General features: G+C 32.4%; 3 protein-coding genes across 5 annotated transcripts; 2 read left to right on the top strand and 1 right to left on the bottom strand.

Annotated features, from left to right (window-relative positions):
* The first annotated feature begins 691 nt into the window (after positions 1 to 691).
* Positions 692 to 10,621, top strand: LOC110682296 (ATP-dependent RNA helicase eIF4A-like). Of its 3 annotated transcripts, XR_002503403.1 has the most exons (9): positions 692 to 917; positions 1,005 to 1,053; positions 1,154 to 1,291; positions 3,402 to 3,614; positions 4,170 to 4,209; positions 4,293 to 4,390; positions 4,578 to 4,631; positions 10,052 to 10,208; positions 10,466 to 10,621. XR_002503403.1 is itself a non-coding variant. In XM_021858604.1 (8 exons), the coding sequence occupies exons 1-7, from the start codon at positions 856 to 858 to the stop codon at positions 4,593 to 4,595; spliced, it is 618 nt and encodes a 205-aa protein (XP_021714296.1). In that variant the 5' UTR covers positions 692 to 855; the 3' UTR covers positions 4,596 to 4,631; positions 10,052 to 10,621. The 3 variants fall into 3 exon arrangements, 2 of the variants coding, with proteins under 2 accessions (XP_021714296.1, XP_021714297.1); XM_021858604.1 differs by having other exon boundaries at positions 10,052 to 10,621; XM_021858605.1 differs by lacking the exons at positions 10,052 to 10,208; positions 10,466 to 10,621 and adding an exon at positions 5,008 to 5,717.
* A 1,686-nt stretch (positions 10,622 to 12,307) lies between these two features.
* LOC110682297 lies at positions 12,308 to 15,727 on the top strand. The gene is made up of 3 exons (XM_021858606.1): positions 12,308 to 14,200; positions 15,095 to 15,374; positions 15,465 to 15,727. Exons 1-3 carry the CDS (start codon positions 14,152 to 14,154, stop codon positions 15,520 to 15,522), a joined length of 387 nt encoding a protein of 128 aa, XP_021714298.1. The 5' UTR covers positions 12,308 to 14,151; the 3' UTR covers positions 15,523 to 15,727.
* Positions 15,728 to 19,751: 4,024 nt separating this feature from the next.
* Positions 19,752 to 23,011, bottom strand: LOC110682578 (protein FAR1-RELATED SEQUENCE 5-like). Its single transcript, XM_021858934.1, has 5 exons — positions 22,696 to 23,011; positions 21,208 to 22,199; positions 20,886 to 21,049; positions 20,576 to 20,801; positions 19,752 to 20,495 (listed from the first exon to the last, which is right to left on the bottom strand). The coding sequence occupies exons 1-5, from the start codon at positions 23,009 to 23,011 to the stop codon at positions 19,752 to 19,754; spliced, it is 2,442 nt and encodes an 813-aa protein (XP_021714626.1).
* Positions 23,012 to 25,729: the final 2,718 nt, after the last annotated feature.

Below are 25,729 nucleotides of genomic sequence, written 5' to 3'. Positions count from 1 at the left end.
TAAAATATTCATTTCAGCTCAATTTAGTTGTTTTGCAAAATTATCCTATAAAATGATATTCTCATTTTTCATTGTTTGGTTGGTAAAGGGATGAAAATAATGGAAATTTTCCCTAAAAATTGTTGAATTGTAAATTAATACCCTATTTGCATCGATTTACACTTATTTCCACAATATTGTCCACGTAAAATTGATAGAAGGTTTGTATTTTTTCGTTTTTGTTTTTGCATAGAACCGCTAACGATGATAGCGGTTTTATACTTATAAAATCGCTAATGTATTTAACGGTTCTTGTATTAGGTTCTTATATTAGAAAATTTCATAAGTTAAAACCTAATATAAGAACCACTAATGACGTAAGCGGTTTTATAATAAGTATAGAACCGCTATCACTGTTAGCGGTTTTTTGCCGAATCTATATAAAAAACACAAAGCCTCTAGCAATCCTACTTGGACCAATTTTCTCAAAGGTAAAACCTTACATATCTTCTCATTGATCTTCTCCCTTCCAGTCATACTTTCCCCTTCCTATATATACGAAGTAATATGCTTTTTTTTTTTTGAAATAATATAAATTTCTTGTTGTATGAAGGAAATAAAGAAAAACTATATTTATGACTGTATTTTTCCTTAAAAATTATATAATTATAAAAAGTTGGTAATCTATAAAGTTATTTTCCGAGCCTTAAATTTTACAGATAACCCTTTACAAAGCGATCCACTATAAGCTCGCCCACTATTGAGTACCGACCCCCACCGACCTACTCAAAAATCAGCTCCCTAGAAGAAAGCTTAAAGACACGGAGTATATAAGTAGGCCATTATTCCGGTTTACCGGCAATCACACTTCGCAAAATGGCGACTGACACCGGAGAAACCCCTTCGTCACCGTCGCAACCGCCGTCGTATACAATCGGGTACGTAAATTCACCACTCTCTCAATTTTTCCCAATTAATTTTCACTTCTACTTTAACGGAAACTCCGCAATTCTCCCTTTTTGAAGGCAACCTCGCCACTTCTACCTCGCCGTCGATCGCCTCCCTTTCAAAATGGTAATCGCTTTCTCTTTCCCAATTTTACATCTCGAAACCCTAATTTCGATGATATCTTAAATTCTGGAATTTGAGGTTGATTTATAGTTGTAATTTGCAGGAGACATTGGTTGATTTGCTTGGAGTAGTAGGAAGAAGATCGGGGCTTCCTATGGTTCTGTGTTGTAGTTCTCGTGATGAGCTTGATGCTGTTTGTTCAACTGTTTCATCTCTTCCTTACATTTCTCTCTCCTCATTGGTACCACTTCAAATCCTTTCTATTTTGTTTCTAATTTAATTTTCTAGAATTTTCTCATTGAATTTGATTATGTTTCTTTTTATTGTTAGGAAGATAATTTTTAATGAATGAATTATGATACAAAATTTAGGATTAGGGTTTGATTGCTGGATTTTTATGCGATGACATGTTAGATTTTGTAGTTTAGCCTATTAAATTCCACTTTAATCACATTGCCTATCTTTAATTCTAAAGCTTATGCACGTTACTCGCCGCTGCCTACGGCCAACTCCATTCCTTACCACTAAGAAGCGAAGCCAGGAGTTGAAGGAGGGACTTTAACCCTCAATCTCAGCCTTGGGAAGGCTGTGCTCTTCCTTTAAGCTATTTCAGCCAGCTATGGTAGTGGCGAAGGAGTTAAGGACTACTAAGCAATTGATGTATCACTTGATACAGATGACTTTTGTATTCCGCTGGACCACATTATTGACCTTTGGTTGAGCTAAGAGCATGAGTAGGTAGGGCTGGGGGGGGGGGGGCGGGAGGGCTAGAAAGGGAGTTTGTTTTCTTTGTGCTAGGTAGTGGCGAAGGAGTTAAGGACTACTAAGCAATTGATGTATCACTTGATACAGATCACTTTTGTATTCTGCTGGACCACATTCTTGACCTTTGGTCGAGCTAAGAGCATGAGTAGGTAGGGCTGGGGGGGGGGGGAACGTGGGAGGGCTAGAAAGGGAGGTTTGTTTTCTTTGTGCTAGATAGTGCTTTCTCTGTTAAAAAATTGTAGTTGCATGTAGATGACACTTTGTTTTCTTCATTTATTCCACTTAATTTTGGTGATGGGAAGAGGTGGGGATGACATGACAATCACAAATGATACTTTGGTAAGGTACCATTTTCTCCCTTTGAAAAATCAAGAGAGTTATATGTGATTTGTGATTCTAGAATGAATGAAGAATGCCATGTCAATTCATGGCATTCCAGATTTCCAGCCAATAACAACTTGCTCGAGCAAAATGAACTTCTTAGTGATGATCACTTGTAGTAAATAGTATAAGAAGAAGCATGTTTTCAGTTTAGATATGCCAAAGTTGCTGCCCTTCATCTTGTGCTTTTGATGTCAATTTATTAACTTAGTAAGCCTTAAGACCACTTTTGCAATTCCTAGATGGCAGGTTCTAAGCTTCTGCGAATCTGACCTTGTAACAAAACATTTGTGGGCTCGTACCTGTTACTTTACTGGCTTCTCTAGTGAATCACTCATCTCTCTCTCACTTGCTTGCTCATTATATTTAGTTTTGAAAGAAAATCAAAGACAAAAAAATGACATACCTTATCAGGAATGTATTTATTGTTGAGAATTTGAGGTCATGGGTTCAAGTATTGTACACATCATGTTTCTAATTTGTGAAACTTACTGAATATAGGCGAGTGCCATGCCGCCAGGTAGCATTTGAACTTTCTTAGAAATGTTTTAAAATGCTTTAGTATAGATTGGACAAGTTCCCTCGTACATTTCTTCTTTCTTATGTATTGTGGATTTTGGGTTGGATTGTGGGCCAATCTTCCTAGGAAAGGGAACTATGTGTTGTGCTGCGGTATATCTTGATTTTATTTATTTATTTATTTAATAATTTTATTATTTCCTTTCAAATGTGGCTGCTTTATATTGTAGGGTTCCCTACGAACATTCATGCTAGCTGACCCCAAATCATTTTGGGACTAAGGCTTTGTTGTTCTCCACCACTTTCACTAAGAGCTGGCGGACTATAAGTTAGGAAGACCAAGTTAGAAGGGTAGAACAAAGCTTATCATTCCAAGGATCATTAGACATTCCTCATTCGTTTTGGAATTACGAAAAAGGTGTAACTTTTAAGAGCCTCATGCAGTTTCACCAAGTTAGTTTTACATTCGCCCTACAATGGTTATCTAATGTTACTCTGCATCTCAGTTTAAAAACTGCGCTACTAGTAGTGAGGATTGAAGAGGCATCTCATTTAGTTTAGACATATGTCACTATATTGCTGGCATTTTCCTAGTCAGTTTCATAGCATTATTTTGGGGGCATGTGGAGAAGATTTCAGATTTTCAATGCAACTACTTATGGATTTTATTTTATAATTATTGGCAGTATAGTGATCTTGCTGAATCAGATCGTGCACAAATACTTGAGAATTTCCGTCATGCAGTCGTCAAGTGGAACCAAAGTGCTGTAGGGGATGAAGATGAGGAAGGGCTCAAGTCTCATATGGTAGTTGTGACTGATGCTTGTCTTCCTATTGTTTCTAGTGAATCTCCTCTTCCTGCTCGTATTCTCATAAATTATGAGTTGCCAGCAAAAAAGGTGATATGTTGCTTTTATGAAATTTGATGCAGTCTGCATTGTTTTGTGCTTGTGCTTTAAGCTTGATACAACCTTACCCAATTGTTCGGAAACTTGATTTTGACTGGGAAAATTGTGTTTTTATTCCAAGTGTGATTATATTTTGAGTATTAATGACATTTATACATTAGTGAATTACATTTTTCAATTTCTTTTTCTTAGTATTTTAACACTGTTTAGCTTATTTCACTTGTTGAATGTTCGTAGCTTAGGTTCTTTATGCCCTAATCCCCTGTACCCAACTCCCTTGGCAGTTAATGAGCATATATATGGATTTCGCTGGCCCCATCATCACATCATCTTTTCTATTATCTGCATCTGTTTGTCTCTGAAATAGAAGTGTATATTGAGTTCTGGCTCTAGTATTCTTGTTAGTCTGTGTATTTATTATGTTTTGATCTTGTGAATTTTTTTTTTTTTTTTTAAATTTCCTTTACAGTAATTGTTGAGTATATATGCCTGCCTTATTTGCATTATTTTGGCGAATAATTATGCTGGCGTATTTCTTGATTGCAGGAAATATATATGAGGCGGATGGCAGCTTGTTTAGCTTCCGGTGCTTTATACTTAATTTTACGTGATTTTCATGTTATATTGTTATTAAACACCATGCTTTATTTATTGTGTAAGTGGCTGCAGATGGGATTGTGATTAACATGGTTGTCGGGGGTGAAGTAGTGACTCTTAAGAGCATTGAAGAAGCCAGTAATCTTATCATTGCTGAGATGCCTATACAGGTTAGTTCATTTCCCCCTCTTTCTATAGAGAAAAACACAAATCAGTACGATGTAAAAACTGGATGACGATTATTTTCCTAATGCTGTTTTAATCATTAGATTTATTGATTCTGTGATGGGTTTTAATTCACTTTTATCGCAATTTTTATCTTGTGGATGCTATAATTGTTCAATTTTTCCTGCTCAGGTATCTGAGATATTGTGACAATAAGTCAGCTCATCATTTCATTGGATCATTCAGGTGCTTTTTACTCTCTTAGATATGCAAAATCTATTCTCTTGTGCGTGCATTGGATGTACGCTGCATTGATTAGTGTTCATAGTTGTCTAGAGTATTAAGTTATTAACCACAGATGAAATATGCCAATGTTTTCACTTTTCACCCATCATGCCCTAGTCAGGTCCGGCTTCTGCTAAAGTATATGAAAAAAGCTACTAGTTCTTAGTACATTCTTCAAAATGGTATTCAGCTTTTGTTCCTAAATTTTATGGAGTATGTTTAAAGGTGTGGTTGGTTGATTCCTTGGGGTCGTTTATTTGTTCATCCGTAGCTACTTACAAGATACAAAGTGCTCCAAATTCATAATCTTCACCTATTTTTACTTAACATTTGGCAGGATAATATCAGGGGAATGCTTTTGCTTGGGTCACAAATCTGGAGAAATTTAGTACTTGTGAATGCTGTGATTATTTGCTAGTTCAGTGATTCAAAGAGTCTTTAATCTCCTAATGTGTGCCTGGTTTTTCTTGCTAGTAAGGATAAAACATTTGTTTTTGGAATTGTCATGTGGCGATTTTTTGGTAGCCGAGACTGTTCAGCTTGGGTAGTGTTTAATGTCATTGAGCTGTCCTATTTGCTATTCTGGGCTATTACATATGAAATTTGGAAGGCTTCAAGGGGAAAAAAATTGGTGGTAGGTTGCTTTCTTTGCTATTATGGGAGTTCAGTGAGGGCTTTGGTGATTAGAGGTCCTTATTTTTCTTTGGCATCTTTATTGAATTGAGAGGTGCATTTAGCGTTACTTTAGGCTCATGGAGTGGTTCCCAGCCCTTGTCCCTTTCTATTGTATCGTGTGATTGGAGTTTTTACCCCTTTTCCTTGAATTTTGGTGGACTTTGGGTCCTTTTTTTTTTTTTTTTTTTTTAAGATTTATCTTCATACCTAATACTACTTGATCTTCCATCCAGGATAATCAGTTGTGTGCTTTAGCAATGTACTTGTTAGGAGTAGATTTAAAATCAATGAACTTCAGGACTTAAAGGTAGGATTAAGTTATTAAATTTAATTAATTAAATAAATAATGTGGAATGTCTCTTATGTGGCAAATCGGCTAAATCAAGTGAACATTGGTGGATTCAATATGTTCCATTTACAACTAACAATTGAAGATTCTTTAATGCTGGATTATACAATGTTTAGCTGTTTGTGCGCAGTCCCCAAAGTTGTTTTTCTTCTTCTTCTTCTTCTTCTTCTTGTTATTGTTTTAGGTAAGTAGAATTCCTAGGACATCCTAATATAGACTACAAATAACTCATTATATAGTGGGAGTTTTGGGTGTAAAGGCAAGGAGTAATATTCAGGGAAAAAAATATTTCTGTATTTCTGGGGATTTTTATTCTGGTTAATTACCTCATGGTAAGGAGAAAAATTTAAACATTCTTGTAGTCTAAAGGTTTATGGTTCTTAACTCACTTTAAGCTTTTTTTTTTTAATTTTATTTTTTTATCTGCACTCAATTATGGCCAAACTATGTTTAAACTTCTGCACATCCTGCTTGGTGTACGAGTTCAGCAATTCTGAGTTTGCTCCGTAACCGTTAATAAGATCTTCTGTAACATAGGCCTCTTTACTGACTGAATAGTGGCTATATCAGTCCTCCATGTTGATGAGCAAGTTGACCCGACTCAATTATGCTTTATTAAAATTATGCTTTATTAAATTAATTTATGGTTGTGTCTGTTTGTGTCAACTTCCACCTAGGAAACTAACTTCTGCCATCTCGAAAACAATTTAACTAGAGAAATTATTAATACCTCTTCACCGACCAAACAACGAAGTTGGGTGAATCAATTTTTCTGGAAAATGGTTTCTGCCCAACCTCCTTTTATGCCTCAATACGGTAACTATCTGACATGAATAAGGGTCTTGATGTTGAAGCTTTTGAACCCATTTAGTTGATTAAACACTTAAACATGTGTCTAATAGACTACACCCTCACACAGGAATATTCAGATGTAAACAATGAACAACACACACAAATAGGCAACAGCAAGATTGATTGATTGAATTAGCTAAGTAGCTCGAGGCTACAACTCTCCAAGTTAGTATCTTTAAAATACAACTCTCAAAATTCAAATAGACTAATTTCATAACCTTCACTACTACTCTCTTCTTAATTTATATACAAGGAGGTTCACAACTAGCTGTTACTACTACTATTGCCCATACTCTACCAATGCTGCTTGCCATGGTTCCACTACTTGCTGCTGTACTGCTACCTTCAAAGCTTAACTGTTTTTGTCCTTGTTTGCCAACTCCTTCCTTTGCTTTTGTGCTGTTATGGTGGTTAACTCTTGACAGCCTTGATCCTCTGTTTTCTTCTTTTCTCTTCTCTTGTAGAACTTGGTAATTGGCGGCTTTGGGCCTGGTCCATTACAATGTCTACGTGATTGACATATATAATTCAATACTCCGTATAATATTAGTGTTTAGTTAGCCTTGTTTAACTCACCTTATTGCATTGCAAGAACTATTGCTTATTTAAATAAGATAAAATAAAATAAGATAAGGTTATATCACATTGGCACTTTGAAACATATCTATCTCACACAAAATACACTCCCTTGGTCCTTGATGATAGTCCTGTATGATGTTTTGTACATATTCCTAAATTTTCAATACAATATAAAATTTCTTTATATACACAATATATAATATACTTCCTCCGTTCTATTAATAGTGCAACAATGGACTTTTTGTACTATTTATCACTCTTGTTTGACCATATAATATGAGTTATACGTTAAGCAAAATATAGTCAAGTGAGATCTTGTTGGATTCGTCTCATAAAACACTTTCACAATATCAAGTTTTTATAATTTTTACTTACACAATTATTCATATTTAGCATATAAAATGTGTTTTGGGATGCGTAATTTCCTTTTTGTTGCAATATTAACAGAACGGAGGAAGTATATATATATAGAAATTTATAAAAATTACTCGGTATATACTTTTTACACAATTTTGTTGAAATAAACAATATAAAAGAAATTTATGCTCTCCTTTTCTCTTTTAACGAGGGTGAAATAGTTATTGTACTAGCAAATGAAACGCTAGTACTCTATTAGAATTTCAATTCGTCACTGTTATTTATAACAAGTCAATTGTTAAAATTTTTGAGGGTGCTAATAAAATTTTCACTCATTTTTGTTTTGATTTATACTCGAATCATAGAGATAACTTTGAAACAATTTTGGGATATGACATTGAATAATTATAACTTATCTATTTAAATTAAATTGTAGAATTAAGGTGAACTATATAGGCTCAAACATCTTTATGGCATATTTGTATGTTCCAAACTTCCAATACATATTTTGGCAAAACCTGATGTAACTTCAGTAATTTTTTGATGAATGAATCAGTCAATAAATTGGCATGGTATTAAACTACTTCGGACATAATTTTGACCTGTAAAAGTGTGAAGGGTAATGGCTCATGTTAACAAAATGATTTGAGTATTACATTTGTTGTGGAATAGGTTTGGTCACTCAACATGCTAACAAGAAAGGGATTACTGTATTGGTAATGCTGATGCTATTTATGATGTGGCAGTAGTGCTTTGTCATGAACATGTAAATCGGTTATCTTAAAGTATTTTAAGGTTTGAAAACATGAGAAGGCTGAAAGCACTCCTTTGTGTTTAAATTTGGAGCATGTCTTCTGCTGAGTGGTACCATTTGCCTAATTGTAGTGGAAGGAAATTGAGTATAAAATCAATATATGACCTAGCCCATAGTCTTTCTAGGTTCTTATTATAGGCTGCTGGCATATAGTTCTACAGCTATATAGTAGCTCGAATTAACTGCTTAAGCGGACGTGCATGCTATTCATGTTTTGTAGTGAGTTGGCGTAAACATCCCTTTTATTTTTAGCTAAGTGGAGCACACAAACAATTTTACCTTTAATTATGTTACTAAGTCTATCCCTCTGCTATCGTGGATCACATATTTGCAACCCTTGACTTTTACCTAGCCAAAGAAAAATAAAAAGAAAAGAAGATAGGAGCATTTGACTCTGTTTAGCTTTGATACCTTCGACAAATTGGCTTTGTTGACATTTGTGCCTGTATTTTATACTCAATACTCAATGCTTGTACTGCCATTGTGATTTATTCCATCCTAGGAATTTAAAAAGCTGAATCTACGTGTTTCATTGTACGTTTATATAATTGGGCTGACTTAGAATTTAACATAAATATTAAATGAAGGTGCTCCTGAATATTAAGTATTTGACGAAGTTTAAAATATACTACCAGGCAAACTAATAATTTATGGGTATAATACTGTAGTGAATCTTTTATTATTTTTATTTATCAATCTGTAAATTATGTTTTTGGGTGACAGCGGGCTGCTAGGATCAACCTAGACACATCCACAACAGGAATCATTATTTTTATTGTTATTATTTTTTGATTCCGACAACAAATATAATATTGTGTTTATTCGAGAAGGGGGCGAGTTTCAATTGGTGTACTTTGTAGTTTGTACTTATCTAATTTGAAGGAGATGATATTTGTCCATGCAAGCAACGTTCTCTAGTAGAACGAATCTTGCTGTCTTTCTCTTTCTTGACAGGGTATTTGATGTAACTAAATCGTCAGCAAGAAGACATTTTAGAATTACTTTTTTTTTTCCTGCCGTCAAGTGTGTTTTCTGTATTATCTACTCCGTCCCATGCTTTATCAACTGATTTTTTTTTTTTTTACTTTTCTGTATCATCAAAACTGAAGTGTATTCATTGTGTGAACTTGCAATTTACTTATTCCCTTGTTAATTTTGGTTTTAATTTTTGTCTAATAGTTAGTTTGTAAATTGGAAGGTGCATAATAGTTAAGTTGCAAATTCAAGCTAATTAGTGGCAATTCAAATTATTTCCTCTTAGAGATTTGTGTTGGTATGTAGGATGGTGTATTATTGGGAGTGCTTATATGTTTGGTTTAGAATTTGAGATAGTGTATGCTATTGTGGACTTTGTGGCAATGGACCTTGCATGCTAAAATATTTGTCTTTTCTTTATGAAAAGATTTTGAAAGTTGCATTTGTAATTAATTTGATTGTAGTATAATATTTACAATTTTTGTTGATGTAATATAATAGAAAAATTAAAGTCAAAGCTAGACATTGAATGTTAAGAAACAAATGGGGTATGAATTAAGAACTGTTTATACACGCATTAGTTTTTATTGTGCAGTTGTGCTGGTAATGTGTGCATTTTTGTTTATCTAATTGGTAAGAATAAGATAGGACTAGTTTTCTTGTATACATTTTGCCTGTGTATATGTTAATTTGATGATTTGACAGATCGCCTTGTGTGCCCCTTAAAGTGAGATGAGTTTTATTTTAAGCTTAATGAACTAATCATAATTTCTTTTGCAGGTAGATTTTGTGATCCCTAGCAGAAAGCAAGAAGCAGATCAAATTTGCATGTAAAGGGGCAAAATAGCTGTTATTTCAGCTGTAATTGTGCATATACTTGAATGTCTGATTTGACTGAGCTCTTTAATGATGCTATTAAAACTGTTCAGCCAAACAGGTCAGCAGCTAATTTTATAAGTTTTTGAGTAAACATGCGGGATATATCTCTCTAATCCAACGTGTAGCACACCTCATTGGAGGAGAGAGAGAGAGAGACACACAGAAGAAAATATTAAGGAGATAGAAAGAGGGGGTGGGGGGGAGTTTTAAGATAAAGTATTTAGTATAGTTGCATTATCTATAAACACGTTAAGAAGAGTAGAATATGCAATATGGCGGCTGGTCACTCATGTCTAGTTTCCTGTAATCTAGCAGGATTCAGGAACCTTCAGAAAAGAACTGTTCCAGATAATTGTTGAGAATCCACAATTAAATAAGTATCAGATCGATGTCACGGGTGACGACTGACGATAGTTTCTAAATACTACTATTTAAGTTTTGTTGGCTATCCACAATTGATGTTTTGTTATCTTTAGCATGCCCGTTGACAGTATCCTGGACTCCTACTATATTTGCTATTTCTGGATGCCATTTGATAAGATTTCTATGTCTTTTTTGTGCTCATTAAAGAAATAATATATATATATATATATATATATATATATATATATATATGGGATCATGTGAGAACCCATGACTTAGGTGAGAACTATTTTAAAATGAGAACTCATCTAACACCATTCATTTTTATTAGATGAATGGTTCAGATTTATTGTTTCATTAGTGGGAATTCACGTGGGCCACCTTCATTAATTGTAATGATTGTTTGTATTTTTTTTTTAATTTTTGTGCATTGGGACACAAAATTTGCCAAAAGTTGTCATTATTACATGCTTTTTATTATTTATTGCATTGAAACACGTTACGTTAAAATGTAGTTGAAGTGTACGTCGTTAATGATGTTTCGTAAAATATATCAAGTGTTTCAATTTATAATATTAATGTTTCATATATATTATTGTTTGTTTCATACAGTTGGGCTTTATATGAACTAGGTGTACTGTGATTTCTTATACCTTATCTGATGTTTCAAAAAATATACCTTATGTTTCATTTTATAGTGCTTATGTTCCATAATATATATGTGTTGTTTCATATACTAATGATATTATTTTATACATAAAAATCATTGATATTTCATATAATATTTTATTCGAATATTATTTATATTGTTCCAGAAATTTGAACTATTGTCTCATAAATATTATACATTGTTCCATACCATATGTGTGAAATGTATCAATGACTGAAATGCATGTTCCCAAGAAAATTAAAAAGCATGTACCAATGACTGAAATGCGTGTTCCCAAGAAAATGCATGGGAAATTGATAATTAATCTCAGCCATCCATTAAGTGTAGTTGGTGTACGTTAATGATGTTTTGTAAAATATATCAAGTGTTTTAATTTATAATATTAATGTTTCATATATATTATTGCTTGTTTCATATAGTTGGGCTCTATATGAACTAAGTTTACTGTGATTTCTTATACCTTATTGATGTTTCAAAAAACAAACCTTATGTTTCATTTTATACTACTTATGTTCCATAAAATATATGTATTGTTTCATATACTAATGATATTGTTTTATACGTAAAAATCATTGATGTTTCATATAATATTTCATTCGAATATTATTTATATTGTTCCAGAAATATGAACTATTGTCCCATAAATATTATACATTATTCCATACCATATGTGTGAAATGTACCAATGACTGAAATGCGTGTTCCCAAGAAAATTAAAAAGCATGTACCAATGACTGAAATGCGTGTTCCCAAGAAAATGCATGGGAAAGTGATAATTAATCTCAGCCATCCATTATGTGTAGTTGGTGTACGTTAATGATGTTTCGTAAAATATATCAAGTGTTTTAATTTATAATATTAATGTTTCATATATATTATTGCTTGTTTCATATAGTTGGGCTCTATATGAACTAGGTTTACTGTGATTTCTTATACTTTATTGATGTTTCAAAAAACATACCTTATGTTTCATTTTATACTACTAATGTTCCATAAAATATATGTATTATTTCATATACTAATGATATTGTTTTATGCAACAATAGTTCATATTTCTGGAACAATATAAATAATATCCGAATGAAATATTATATTATGTATAAAACAATATCATTAGTATATGAAACAATACATATATTTTATGGAACATAAGTAGTATAAAATGAAACATAAGGTATGTTTTTTTAAACATCAATAAGGTATAAGAAATCACAGTAAACCTAGTTCATATATAACCCAACTATATGAAACAAGCAATAATATATATGAAACATTAATATTATAAATTGAAACACTAAATATATTTTATGAAACATCATTAACGTACACTTCAACTACATTTTAACTTAACGTTGACAACACAATTCAATGTAACATTACATTTTTTAATTGAAACAGCGACAAGTCTTTTTGAAACAATAATAACATCTCAAAATTATTCTTTTAATACAATAAAATAAGTAATTAATACTGTTCCAATTGGATGATATGCTCGTTATTGTCAATACAATTTATATTGTTCCAGAAATATGAATTATTGTCCCATAAATATTATATATTGTTCCATATATAAGAACTAGTGTTCCAATTACATGATATGCCCCTATTTTCGAATTTTAAATATGTCTTAATACTGTTCCAATTGGATGATATGCCCGTTATTGTCAATACAATTTATATTGTTCCAGAAATATGAATTATTGTCCCATAAATATTATATATTGTTCCATATATAAGAACTAGTGTTCCAATTACATGATATGCCCCTATTTTCGAATTTTAAATATGTCGTTCCAGAATTTTCAACTATTGTACCACATACAGATTTGCTCTTTTTTTGCACTACTTCGAAAATTCTACCAAGAAAATATCAAACGAACTCCAAAAATTCAGAAATTTTGTATGCTTATTCTACACAAAAAAAATAAGCAGATTCAAAAAAAAAAAAAATCGCTTCAAAAGGGTTTTTTATGAGAGAGAAATCTTCATTTGAAATCCGTCTTTCCAGATTTGCTCCTTTTTTGCACTACTTCGAAAATTCTACCCAAAAAAATATCAAACGAACTCCAAAAATTATGAAATTTTGTATGCTTATTCTACACAAAAAAATAATCAAATTAAAAAAAAAATCGCTTCAAAAGCTTTCTTTATGAGAGAGAAATTTTCATTTGAAATCTGCCTTCATTTCTCTCTCTTCAATGGCTAAATTAAAATGAAACCAGATTTTCCATTTTCTCTCTCTTCAATGGCTTAATCTCTTGGTTTTATAGTACATAAATCGGTGTTTCAATGCAGAAAATAAGGAAAAAAAAGTAAAAAACATGTACTAATGACTGAAATGCGTGTTCCCAAGAAAATGCATGGGAAAGTGATAATTAATCTCAGCCATCCATAATCTCAAAATTGATGATGTAAGATTGGTTCTTATTTTAAGAGGGTTCTCACCTAAGGGGTGGGTTCTCACATGATCCCTCCCCTATATATATATATATATTTTATCAAAGTGAAAAAAATAAAAATAAAAATTCTGCAGATGCACTGAAGTATTTAATTAAACACAAATTTTAAAAAAAAAAACGGTGTTCATTAATTTAATGAATGGCGGAATTTTTGGACAAGCATCAACTGCCAATTTAGTGGGTTTGGCACGTGCTTCCTAATGATTGCCAAAATAAAGAAAGAAATAGAACTTTTCTCTCTTCATTCATTCACTATAGCTTTCTCTCTCTTCGTTTTTCTCTCTCTAAAAAGCAAGTAACTGGCGATTTCGAGCGTTTTCTATGTCCTCCATTGTTGATTTTCGAGCTTTTTCTTTCTTCTTTTTCACTGGTGAAGTTGTTATTTGCTTAATTCAGGTTCGTTTACTTATTTTTTTGAGATTTTTGTTAGTTTAAATTGTTTTGATTCTTCGATTTTTAGGTTTTTTTATTTTGATTTTGTTTTCGATTTTCGTAGTGTTGATTCTGCAATGGTGAAGAAGAAGAAGATTACAAAGAAGGCTGTAGATGCTGAAGAAGGTGTGTTTACTTAAATTTTTCATCATTTTTTCAAATTTTTCAATTGAAATTTCGCTTATATATGTCGAATTACTAGTGCATGTTATTTCTTATAGTTTTCAGTTGATTTTTTATGCATATTATGATAATTGAATTTGAATTATGAAGTTATTATGTTTAATTTTGCTTTATTTTATTGTTCATTGTATATAATTGATTCAAAATTTTGCTTATTATTGTTTAAATTTTGTATGTTAGGTTTTAGTTAGAGAATGCTAATTAAACTGATTATTTGTTTAGGTTTTATGTTTTAGTTAGATTATGTGTATAATAGGTATATTCGCATTGTGTTTGTGCATCTGTGTTTGATTAACATGCATATATGCATTGCTCATTGTGTTTGAGTAATAGACATGTGTGTCATTTATATGTTTTGACAATGTTCATTTTATGGTGTTAAAAGGGTGACTTTATGCTGTTAAAAGAGTCACTATATGTTGTTAAATGATTAACTTTTTCAGTTAAAAGGGTCACTTTTTGCAAAAAAGGGTCACTTTATGCATACAAAAGGGTCACTTTATGCTGTTAAAAAGGCCACTTTATGCTGTTAAAAGGGTCACTTTGTGATGTTAAAAGGGTCGCTTTATGCTGTGAAAAGAGTCAGTGTATGTTGTTAAATGAATAACTTTTTCATATAAAAGGGTCACTTTATGCTGTTAAAAGGGTCACTTTATACTATTAAAAGGGCCACTTTGTGATGTTAAAAGGGTCACTTTGTGATGTTAAAACGGTTACTTTGTGCTGTTAAAAGGGTCACTTTATGCATTTAAAAGTGTCATTTGTGCACATTATTCTATATTTTTCCATGAGTAATTTCTGAATTTGTATTTATATTACTTTAATAATTAAATACAGGTGGTTCAATAGGTGGTTATCGTTATAAAAAGCCTACAAAAGGAAAAGGAAAGCCTAAAGAGCCTGCTAAGCCTAAACCAATACCAAAAAAGACACAGATAGCTCCTGAGAAGAGCAAAGCTGTATCTAAAAAGGCTGGGAAAATTCCTGAGAGTGACAAACCAGAGTCTGAGAAGGCCAAAATAGTTCCTAAGAAGGCCAAAATTGTACCTAAGAAAGCTAATACAGTGGAAGATTCTGATTATGAAATGCTTTCTGAATCTGATTCTGAATCTTTTATGTAAGTATACATATTTTTTTTATTACATTTTTAATTATATTTTGTTTTTATTTTATATTGTTTTAGTTACATTTTTTTTTTTCTATTTAGGGAGCAAAGAAGAATCATTGCAAGATGTAGACCCTATTCATTGGAAATATTGCTGTAGAACTTTAGTCCTGTGCAAAAACAGGCTGTTGAAGAAATTGGTTTTGGAGGTTTATTACATCTTAAATTGAAAACTCTTAATTGTCAAATGCTACCTTGGCTTGTTGAAAACTTCAATGCTGGTAGCTGCATGTTTACCATCGTTACTGGTAAAGAATTTGTTGTTACTAGAAATGATATATGCGATGTGTTTTGCTTGCCTTTGAGTGATATTTGTGTTCCTGAACTTAATAAAAATTCTGAAGATGAAAGTGTAGATAAATGTATCATTCAGGCATGGAAATCTGATTATGGTCTTTCTGGTAAGCAACCTCTTCATTTGTCAAAATTGGAGTCTAGGATGGTTGATTTGGTTGATGGAGGGGAAGAATTTAAGAGGTGTTTTGTTCTTCAAGCTATGTCTAGCTTTTTAGCTCCTACTACTAATAGGACTGTTTCATTGAAGTTGCTGAAAGCTGTTGAAAAAGTTGATGAAATTAAAACTTTTGATTGGTGTTCATATGTTTTAAAAAAGTTAAAGAAGGTTGTTCAGAAGTATACGGATGATGAAAATGCTCAAAATGTTAGTGGTTGTTTGCTGGCTTTGCAAATTATGTATTTTCATCGTCTAAATTTTCAAGGTGAAAAGGAAAGTAGTACTCTTCCTTTAATTCAACATTGGACGGATGTAAAGATTAAGAAGCGAATTAAGTTAGAGATCAAAGCTCGTGGTTATGGGCAGGGACCATTGGATACTATTACATATCCTGTGTCACAGCTTTATTTTAGGGGAACTGTTTTTAAGCCAGCTCCTACTTTGGGTTATGATAAGGGTCCTTCTACAAGTGGTACCACTGGTCGCGTTGTTGCATTTGAGCTTCCAGAAGGTATTATGACCGATGAAGAAATTAAAAAAATTTCAACTGATGTAAGTGTTCTGTTTTCTTATATGTTTAGTTATTATTGCTTTTTGTAAACAAAAGTTACCCTTTTTTGTGTACAAAAGTTACCGTTTTGTGTACAATAGTTACCCTTTTGTATACAAAAGTTACCCTTTTTGTGTACCAAAGTTACCCTTTATTTGCACCGAAGTTACCCTTTAGTTGCATTAAAGTTATCTTCAATATTAAGTTAAAAGAGTTACTTTATTCATACAAAAGGGTAACTTTTTTCATTTAAAAGGGTCAGTTTATGCATTTAAAAGGGTCACTTTTAGCATATATTTAGATCTCCTACTTATTTTATTATTTTTATTTGTAACATTTTTTTTTCATTGTTCATATGTTTGTAGGTTGTTCATGAAACGTTTCTTTTGTTTAAAAGAAATATGGATGTTTTATTATTTGTTCAGTCAACTGGTTTTCAAACCTTGAATGATCTGATTACTTCTCGCAGAAGTGTTTCATTATCTTCTGATGATTTTGTTTCAGTTTCTCAAACTGAACTGCTACTCTCTGATCCTCATTATTTGAAGATTTTAGATGGTTTAATTGATGAGTGTAATAAAATGAAGTATGTACATGATATGTTTCGCGGTTTTTATGAACCTACAGAAGGTAACAAAGATTTTGTTCCTGAAAAAGAACCTGCACAAGGTTTCGATGAAAATATTCCTAAGGATGATGACAATGGTCATGGAAAAATAGTTAATGAAGGCCTTAATGGTTCTGGACCTTCTGCTATCATTCCTGGTCCTACTCAAAATATTCCTGTCGGGCATATTGATCAAAATGAACCTCCTCGACTCAGAGCAAATAAATCTCTATGCTCTCTGGGACTGTGGACATGTAGGTGTGCATGTGCCTTTTGTAACTCTTTTTGTAAAGAGCAATGCTCGGATTTTCAAGAATTTGTCTCAGTTACATTTGGAAATTCTCGATTATTGTTTGCTGAAGGATGTTTCAATGGATAAGAAGTTAAGTATCCTTTTTTATTATAATTATTTTTTTATCTGTTTTTTTTTCTTATATATATTTTTTTTTAATGTTGATCTTATTTTTTATTGTTTCAGTGAGAGCCTTGTTACTTTTGGAATGAACTTTTTAATTCCAAGAGAAGACATGGTGTCCCTTGTTGCTCCACTCAGGATTTGATGGTGCGTTATTGATTGCTTCTGTCTGTATTTGAATGAGAAAGCATGTTTTCAGGCTACTGGTCCTCGGAAATTCTTCTTCAGTGTTAGGCAAAGTGTAAGTTATCTCATTCCTTTTTTTATATCTTTTAACACATTTACTTTATATATATATATTATTGAGATCTTATACTTTAATAGTTTTCATTCTTGCATGTTTGTGACAATATTGGCAAAGGTAACATATCTAGTGTTGTTAAGGATTTGCACGACATATGGGAAGGTTGGGTTAACTATGAGAATCCAGAATGTAATATAATGGATGTTGATCTGGTATTTTTATTCTAAACTTAATGTAATAAATTTAAAAGAGTTCTCTTTATGATATGCTCTGTTTAAATCTCTTTAATTTTGCTGTTTCAGATCTATTTTCCTGTTCTCATTGAGAATCACTACATTTTGTATGTTATTGATCATACAAAAGAGTTGGTATATTATCTTGACAACATTATCTGGACTGATTCTGCTCTTGTTTATTCAAAAGAATTGTGTTCAAAGATGGTATGTTTATGTTTGTTTTTTTTTGTTATGTTACTGTTGATTCATTGTTTCCATTTTAACTTTTTTGATTTTAATGTATTCTAAACTTTTATATTTTATGTCAGTGTGTTCAAATGGGTGCTTTTCTTGGCAAAAGAAATCATCCAAAGAGTTCTCAGCTACCTTCTTATGGTTTTGAAGTTGTTGAGTTGGAATGGAGAAAAGAAAAAGTTGACAATTTGGACTGTGGGGTCTTTGTCATGTATCACATGCTCCATTTTGTCGGTGAATCGTTCAAATTCAATGATCTCAAAACAGTAATTATCTATATAGTTTCTGTAGTTTTTTCCTTTCTATTGCTTTTATTAATTACATATTGATAATTTTTATTTTTTTTGCTGTTTTGAGATTAATGGAAGGAAATTTTTACGAGAAGAGATCTGTACCACACTGGTATTGTGTGATTTGAATGAATCTAGGAACGATGTGTTGTTAGAATTACACAAGTTCAATGAGAAGAAGAAAGATCCTGCTTATGTCAATGGAATTGAAGAAAGATTAAAGGCTGCAATTGCTGCAAAGAAGAAGAGAGAAACAGAAGAAAGAAAAATGGCAGCAGAAACAGAAGCAAAGGCAGAGGGAGAAGAGGAAAAGAACAAAGGAAAAAGGGCAAAAAAGTTTACTCCTTCTAAATAGTGAAATAATTGATAGTTGTTAGCTGATTAGTTCAGGGGGTTTTTTTAACAATGAAAAAACTTAGTGTATGTGCATAAATTAAGTTTAATGATGTAATTAAACTTAGTTTAAAGTCTTTAGTTGTTTTTGGAATACTGATGTATGTGAATACATAAAGTAATTAAAAGGTTTATTTTTATGTTTTTTATGGGGTAACTTTTATGCAGAAAAGGTTAACTTTTATTTATAGAAAGGGTAACTTTTATTTAAGAAAAAGGTAGATTTTATTGTTGGAAATGGTAATTTTAGCAATGAAAAGGGTCACTTTTATGTAGAAAAAGGGTCACTTCTATTCATGAAAAGGGACACTTTTTTCTGTAAAATAAAAGGGTCAGGGGTTTTATGCATGAAAAGGATAACTTTTAGTGATAAAAAGGGTAACTTTTATTAACAGAAAGGGTAACTATTAGAAAAGAAAAGGTTGATTTAGTGGATAGAAAGGATAACTTTTATGCATGAAAAGGGTCACTTTCATGCATAAAAAGGTTTACTTTGTAGCATAAAAAGGGTTACTTTTGTGGGTAGAAATAATAAGTTTATACATGATAAGGTATACTTTTGTGGGTAGATAGTGTAACTTTTATGCATGGAAAGGGTAACTTTAATTGATAAAAGGGTTAACTTTTATTAACAGAAAGGGTAACTATTTCCAAAGAAAAGGTTGATTTAGTGGATAGAAAGGATAACTTTTATGCATGAAAAGGGTTACTTTTATGCATGAAAAGGGTTACTTTTATACGTTAAAAGGGTAACATAAGTTGATGTCTTCCAATAATTAAACATGTGCTAATAAAAGTGTCAATCACATTTTCATTAAACTAGTCATAGAGTAAAAAAACAAAAGAAAAATAGTTTAACAATACAAGGTATATTAATTTCGGAAAAAAAATGTTCTAAAAAAGATCTTAAAAGAGTCGTAAGTTAGGTGTCTTTGATCCAAATTCTGAATTCGGAGGTGGCAGTGTTGGTTTTCTTTTTCTCTTGCTTTTTTCAAGTCCTCCTTTTGCTCTCTTGCTTCTTCCTTTTGTTACAGCCCTTTTAGGATCAAGAATTATTAGTACACATGTGTTTGTACTCGATGCTGAAGAAGCGTCAGTATTGCTTTGAGTGTTGTCTGCCACATCAGGAATGTTAGAAGCAGCTTCTGCACTTTCTTTCTGAGCAGCACTAGCAAGTAAGTCTTCCACCATTTTAAGACTGTTTCTGAAGCTTTCTTCCATAAATGCTCTTGTCTCTTCATTTTCTTGACTTTTTAAGATTAGATTGTAGTATTTCCTCATCATTGTTTGCCTCCATGGAATATATTGCTGTTTAGGATCCTGATTCTTCAACTTATCCCATGCCTCTGTTTTTGCAAACTTAGTCCATCTTTTTGAAACATACTTGTCTGGTATTCTTGTTACTGAATGCAAATGTAGAATTCTGATGCAATGATAACATAACCATCCAGATGCTTCAAAGTTTTTGCAAGTACACCATACAGTTTGGCTCTCTTGTATATTGTTTACTTGATGTGCAGACCATGGCTTGTCTTCTAGTGTTACTTCATAAAGTAGGCATTCTTCATTACTGCCTAACATCTGAACAGTTGTTGCCATAGAGTATCCAAACTCCTCTTCAAAATTTCTAAAGAGTGATAAAGTGAAAACCTGTACATCAAAATCATGTAGCTTCATTTAAATTGCCATATATTAGGTGTAATTTATGTACTTGTCAGTTAACTTTTTACCTGTGCGGCATGCTTTAGCATTCCAGATAGAGGCAATGAAGTGAATGCTATTAACTTGCTACAGGTAAACTCATCATATTTCTCTGTGCTTCTCAAACGATTAGTTGTCTTCTTAAATATGGTATAAAATTCTATCAAAGTAGTTGCTTTACTTGCTCTGAATCCTATGGCATGATTAGTGCTTTCACTCCTTTGTGACGATAAGATCCCTGCTGAAAAGAAATCTCTATAAAGGGCAGGACACCATTTGTCTTTCAACTCATACACTCTTTTGTACCAAGAGTGTTATGTCAACTCATATTTTTGTAACATTGCTTGCCACTTTGCTTCGAATTCTTGTTCTGTCACACACATCTTTAAGCACTGGTTGAATGCAAATTTGAATTCTTTGTCTTTTTTAAGAGCTCCAAATCTGGTTATGGCATTTTGCTCCAAATGACATATACAAAGTCTATGTCTTGTATTAGGAATCACCTGCATTGAAAATAAAGGGGTCACTTTATGCTGTTAAAAGGGTTACTTTATGCACTAAAAAGGGTAACTTTATGCAGCTAAAAGGGTAACTTTATGTGAAAAAGGAAAACTTTATTGTCATAGCTCAAATATGTAAGGTGTCAATATAAATCTTTTACCTCTAGTATAGCATTTGCCATTGCTTGGTCCTGGTCAGTGAATATTGAAGTTGGTTTTCTATCCTCCATAGCTTTGAAGAAGGTTTGTAGTAACCACACAAATGAATCTGACGTTTCATCCCCAATAAAAGCACAAGCAAACATACAATTATGCCAGTGGTTATTTATGCCAACAAATGGAGCACATATAAGATTATATCTGTTGGTTCTGTATGTTGTATCAAAGACAAGAACATCTCCATATATCCTATAGTCTTCTAGCATTATTGAATCTCTCCAAAAGATATTGCAAATTCTTCCTTCTTTGTCAAACTTCACTCTAAAAAAGAAGTTTGGATCCTCTGATTGTTCCTGACTTAAAATGTTCACTAAAGTTTGAGCATCTCCAGTCTCAATTTGTTCCATTCTTAACCTTGAGCAGAAATTCAGGTGATCTACAACACTATGGCCTATATTCTGTTCTCCTCCAGCCTCTGTAGCCATGTAATTGTAAGTGTCCATTGTAGTTAGACCTGAAGATTTCATTGTTTTGATTGTTACAACTTTTTCCTCTGTCATTTTTCTTTCAGAACGATGCAAATAATGCCACTGTGGCTTTGTTAGCTCGTGGTTATGCTGAATAACATGAGCCACCACCTCAAACTGTCCTTCTTTATTCACTTTTGCTCTTATGCATGCCTTGCATTTTGATCTTGTAATGGATACTTGTCTTGGCTTTCTTGTTTTTACATTTACATCCTCTTCATCAACCATTTCAACTAACTTTGTTTTCTTCTGACCTGAATGTCTCTTTCCCTCAGCAGAACACACATAGTTTTTCTCAGTTACTATTTTTGTGTGTTGTTTGAATCTAGTTGTATGTTTTCTTATTGAAAACCCCAGTATAGCAACATGTTTTTCATACAATTCCAAAATTTCTTCAAAAGTTTCTCTTACCACACCAACAAATGATCCTCTAAGATCTAAACCATAAGCATCAATTGGATTTGTATCTGTTATTTAATACAAACAAATCAGATAATAACCACAGACAACATAAAAAAAAGTGTAACATTCGTTTGAAAATAGGGTAACTTTTATGCATGAAAAAGGTAACATTTAGGCATTGAAAGGGTTACTTTTTTCATACAATCTGAATTTTCAGCATACAATCTGAGTGTAACATTTGAGCATAAATAGGGTAACTTTTATGCATGAAAAAGGTAACATTTAGGCATTCAAAGGGTTACTTTTTGCATACAATCTGAATTTTCAGCATACAATTTGAGTGTAACATTTGAGCATAAATAGGGTCACTTTTAAGCATTCAAAGGGTAACATTTAGGCATTCAAAGGGTTACTTTTTGCATGCAATCTAAAAAGTTCTGCATTCAATCTGAGGGTAACATTTAGGCATAAGTATGGTCACGTTTATGCATGAAAAGGGTAACAATTATGTATTCAAAGGGTTACTTTTTGCATACAATCTCAAAAATTCATAGAAATTACCTTTAGTTGCATCTGATTTGGTTGTTTGTTCTGAATTTGAATCAATTGATTTATCAGGAACCACTTGATTTTCTGCATTGTGAATTGCGTCTTCTGCATTCTCAATTGCTTCATCTGCATTATCGATTGCTTCATCTGCATTGTCTGGATTGTTGAATATTGGTACGAATTCATCTCCAAAACAATTAGTTTCTTCTTCTTCTATAATCGATCGATTTAAATCGATTTCAAATTCAGTCTCAATTTGCCTCTGTTTTTGTAGCAATTCGTGAATGAGATTGCTACAATTTGTTGTATCGAAAGTCAAATTCTCCATTGATGATCGAATTCTGCAATTTGTAAGTTTTCTCACTTTCTTTGTCCTTAATTGATGATCGAATTCTTCTATTTGTGCGTTTTCTCACCTTTTTTCTCCTCGATTGATGATCGATTACTGCAATTTTTGCGTTTTCTAACCTTTTTTCTCCTCGATTGATGATCGATTACTGCAATTTTTGCGTTTTCTAACCTTTTTTCTCCTCGATTGATGATCATTTTCTGCAATTTTTGCGATTTCTCACTTTCTCTCTCCTCAATGGATGATTGATAGCTGCGTTTTCTCACTTTCTCTCTCCTCCATTGTTGTTCTGCGTTTTTTTTTTTATTTTTAGGTATTTGAAATTCTGCGATTTTTTTTTTTAAAAAAAAGCACGTGCGAAAACCCGATGTACAGTAAAAATACTGTACACCGGGTACATGCAAATGGGATTGTTAATTAAAAGGATTTTTTACAGTAGCTTATAAGTTGAGCTTGGCAGCGCAAGCTTACCTAAGTGGGGGGCATTAAAGTGGTGGAACAAATGGAAGTTTAAGAGCACCTGTGTTCAGGTAAGGGCAGTAGATAATTCAATGTACGAATGAAACTTAGCTGCTGGCTAACACTTGCAGTGCCGTAGGGCAAACCCAATCATCCATATTTACGTTTTAGCTTCATTATTATTCGGATGTAGGCATGTAGCTAATTCTATAGCATTGTTACTCCGTATTTCACTTGATATGATCATTACCTTTTTGTAATTTATCTTAACTTATTAGCACTCCACCTAAGAAGTAAGAACTAGGTTCCAATGCTTTTTATCCGTAATTAAGTGGACATTACTTTGCTTACTACTGTACGGATTGAGGAGGTAGGTTGATCTATATCTAGGCTATGAGCTTATGATGAAAACAGTTGCATATGTTAGACTGTTAGTCTACCTCTACTTCTTTAAACGCATAACATTTCTTTTAACTTTCTTATTCATACAATTATCTTTTGCACTAGGCAATTTGTATAAATATGGACTTTCTAGTATGATTAATTAATGTATGATATATTGATATGAATACTTAAATGTCTGATTGTTAATAGAAATAAGAAGATGGGTTCTAGTTTGACATCAACATTGTGGAAAGCTTCAAAATTCAATTGTTTTATTTTGTGGAGTATGTAATAATACTAAAATAGTAAGTTTTTATACCTAAACTATAGTACGGCAATACAAGTATGTTGGACAAAAATAAACGACAGTAGTTGGACTAATTCTGCTGTCCAATATGCCTCTAACGTATGTTAATACCACTGATACTAAAATGTTAAAATTCTGGTGAGTGTATGATGATTACGGCCAGTATTACTTGTGAGAAAGAGCCACAAAGACCAAAGAACAGATGATGTGGACGAGAATTGATTCAAATAAAATACGGAGTATAAATTAATTGACATAAAAGGTTGTGGTTTATTGATTGATATTATATTGGTTGAATCACCATTGTATAATTTGTGGTTAAATTGTTCACTTAGCATCATGCAAGCTGTCACACCCAGCACACTATGCATAATTAAACAAATAAATATTAATAAATTGTTGATGAAAAAAAATATTACAAGTAAATACGAAGATATATACTTCATGAAAAAAAGTCAAATAGTAATGTTTACGTGTTTGTTATAACTAGGCTAAGCCACCCTTATTATAAAAATAATATCTATACGCTGACTTGTATATGTGCATGCTGTAATGCACGTCGTTAATAATCTAGGCATGAAATGTCTCCTTAGTGGTGGTTCTGACCCTTTATCATTAATACTCCGTAATAGTTTATCATTGATTTAGCTGTTTAATTTAATTAAGTTGTTTTTAAGGTTTTATAGTTAATGAAGTGTAGTTGATAAGTTGTTTTTTTAAGGCTTTGAAAGTTCAAATTATGCAACCGTGTAGTACTGACTTGGCCATCGATAATTCTCCTGGCATGCACGTAGCGAACGGGAATTTTGTACGTACACATCAATCTTTCTTTTGGGCTGCTAGACCTGGTAATACACGTACCTAGATGAAAACCGCCACGTTACTGGTGATCCCGATTAATCATAAACTATTAATAATTTTAGATGAATGTTTAGTTTACTAATCTAATACCAAGTACGGAGTATGTGTTTATTTTAATAATAATAAAATAACCGAGTATGTGTTATACCTTAAGTACGTATGTGTATGTAGTATATGTAACTGCACGAAAAAGAATTACTTATGTGTGCTTAGCTTGTTCTTTTCTCCGGCTTTAACAAATTGTTCTTTCTGTCCGATCCTAACTTTATGTGTTCACTTATTTATGGCACATAGTTTTTATTTTGAGAGATAATTTTGATTATCAACTGTTAGTTGTTTAAAAACATAGAGAAGGGGGATTGGTAGAATTTGTTATATACACTCGGGTGCGTTGTGTACCCAACTAACTCAAGGTTAGTTTTTGCTCTTCATTTAATAATTAAATGAAAAACAATCATTGAAATGAGAATAAAATACTCATGGGTGTACGGTATACCCGGATGTATATAACAATTTCTCAGGGGTTGGTACTCTAAATAAAGTTAACTAATATGTGACGGACGGAGCTAGGATCAAAGCATGGATCAGTGGCGGTTGCTTCCATCTCTTCTTTGGGTTTCTTGGGATTAATTCTTAAATAGGGTGGTATGGGTAGGGTTTTATATTACTCGGGCTTCGATATCAAA

This window comes from Chenopodium quinoa, unplaced genomic scaffold (assembly GCF_001683475.1).
Source record: "Chenopodium quinoa cultivar QQ74 unplaced genomic scaffold, ASM168347v1, whole genome shotgun sequence".
Classification (NCBI taxonomy): Eukaryota; Viridiplantae; Streptophyta; class Magnoliopsida; order Caryophyllales; family Amaranthaceae; genus Chenopodium; species Chenopodium quinoa.
The sequence above is the reverse complement of the archived record's forward strand: the minus strand, read 5'-3'. Positions and strand labels throughout refer to the sequence as shown.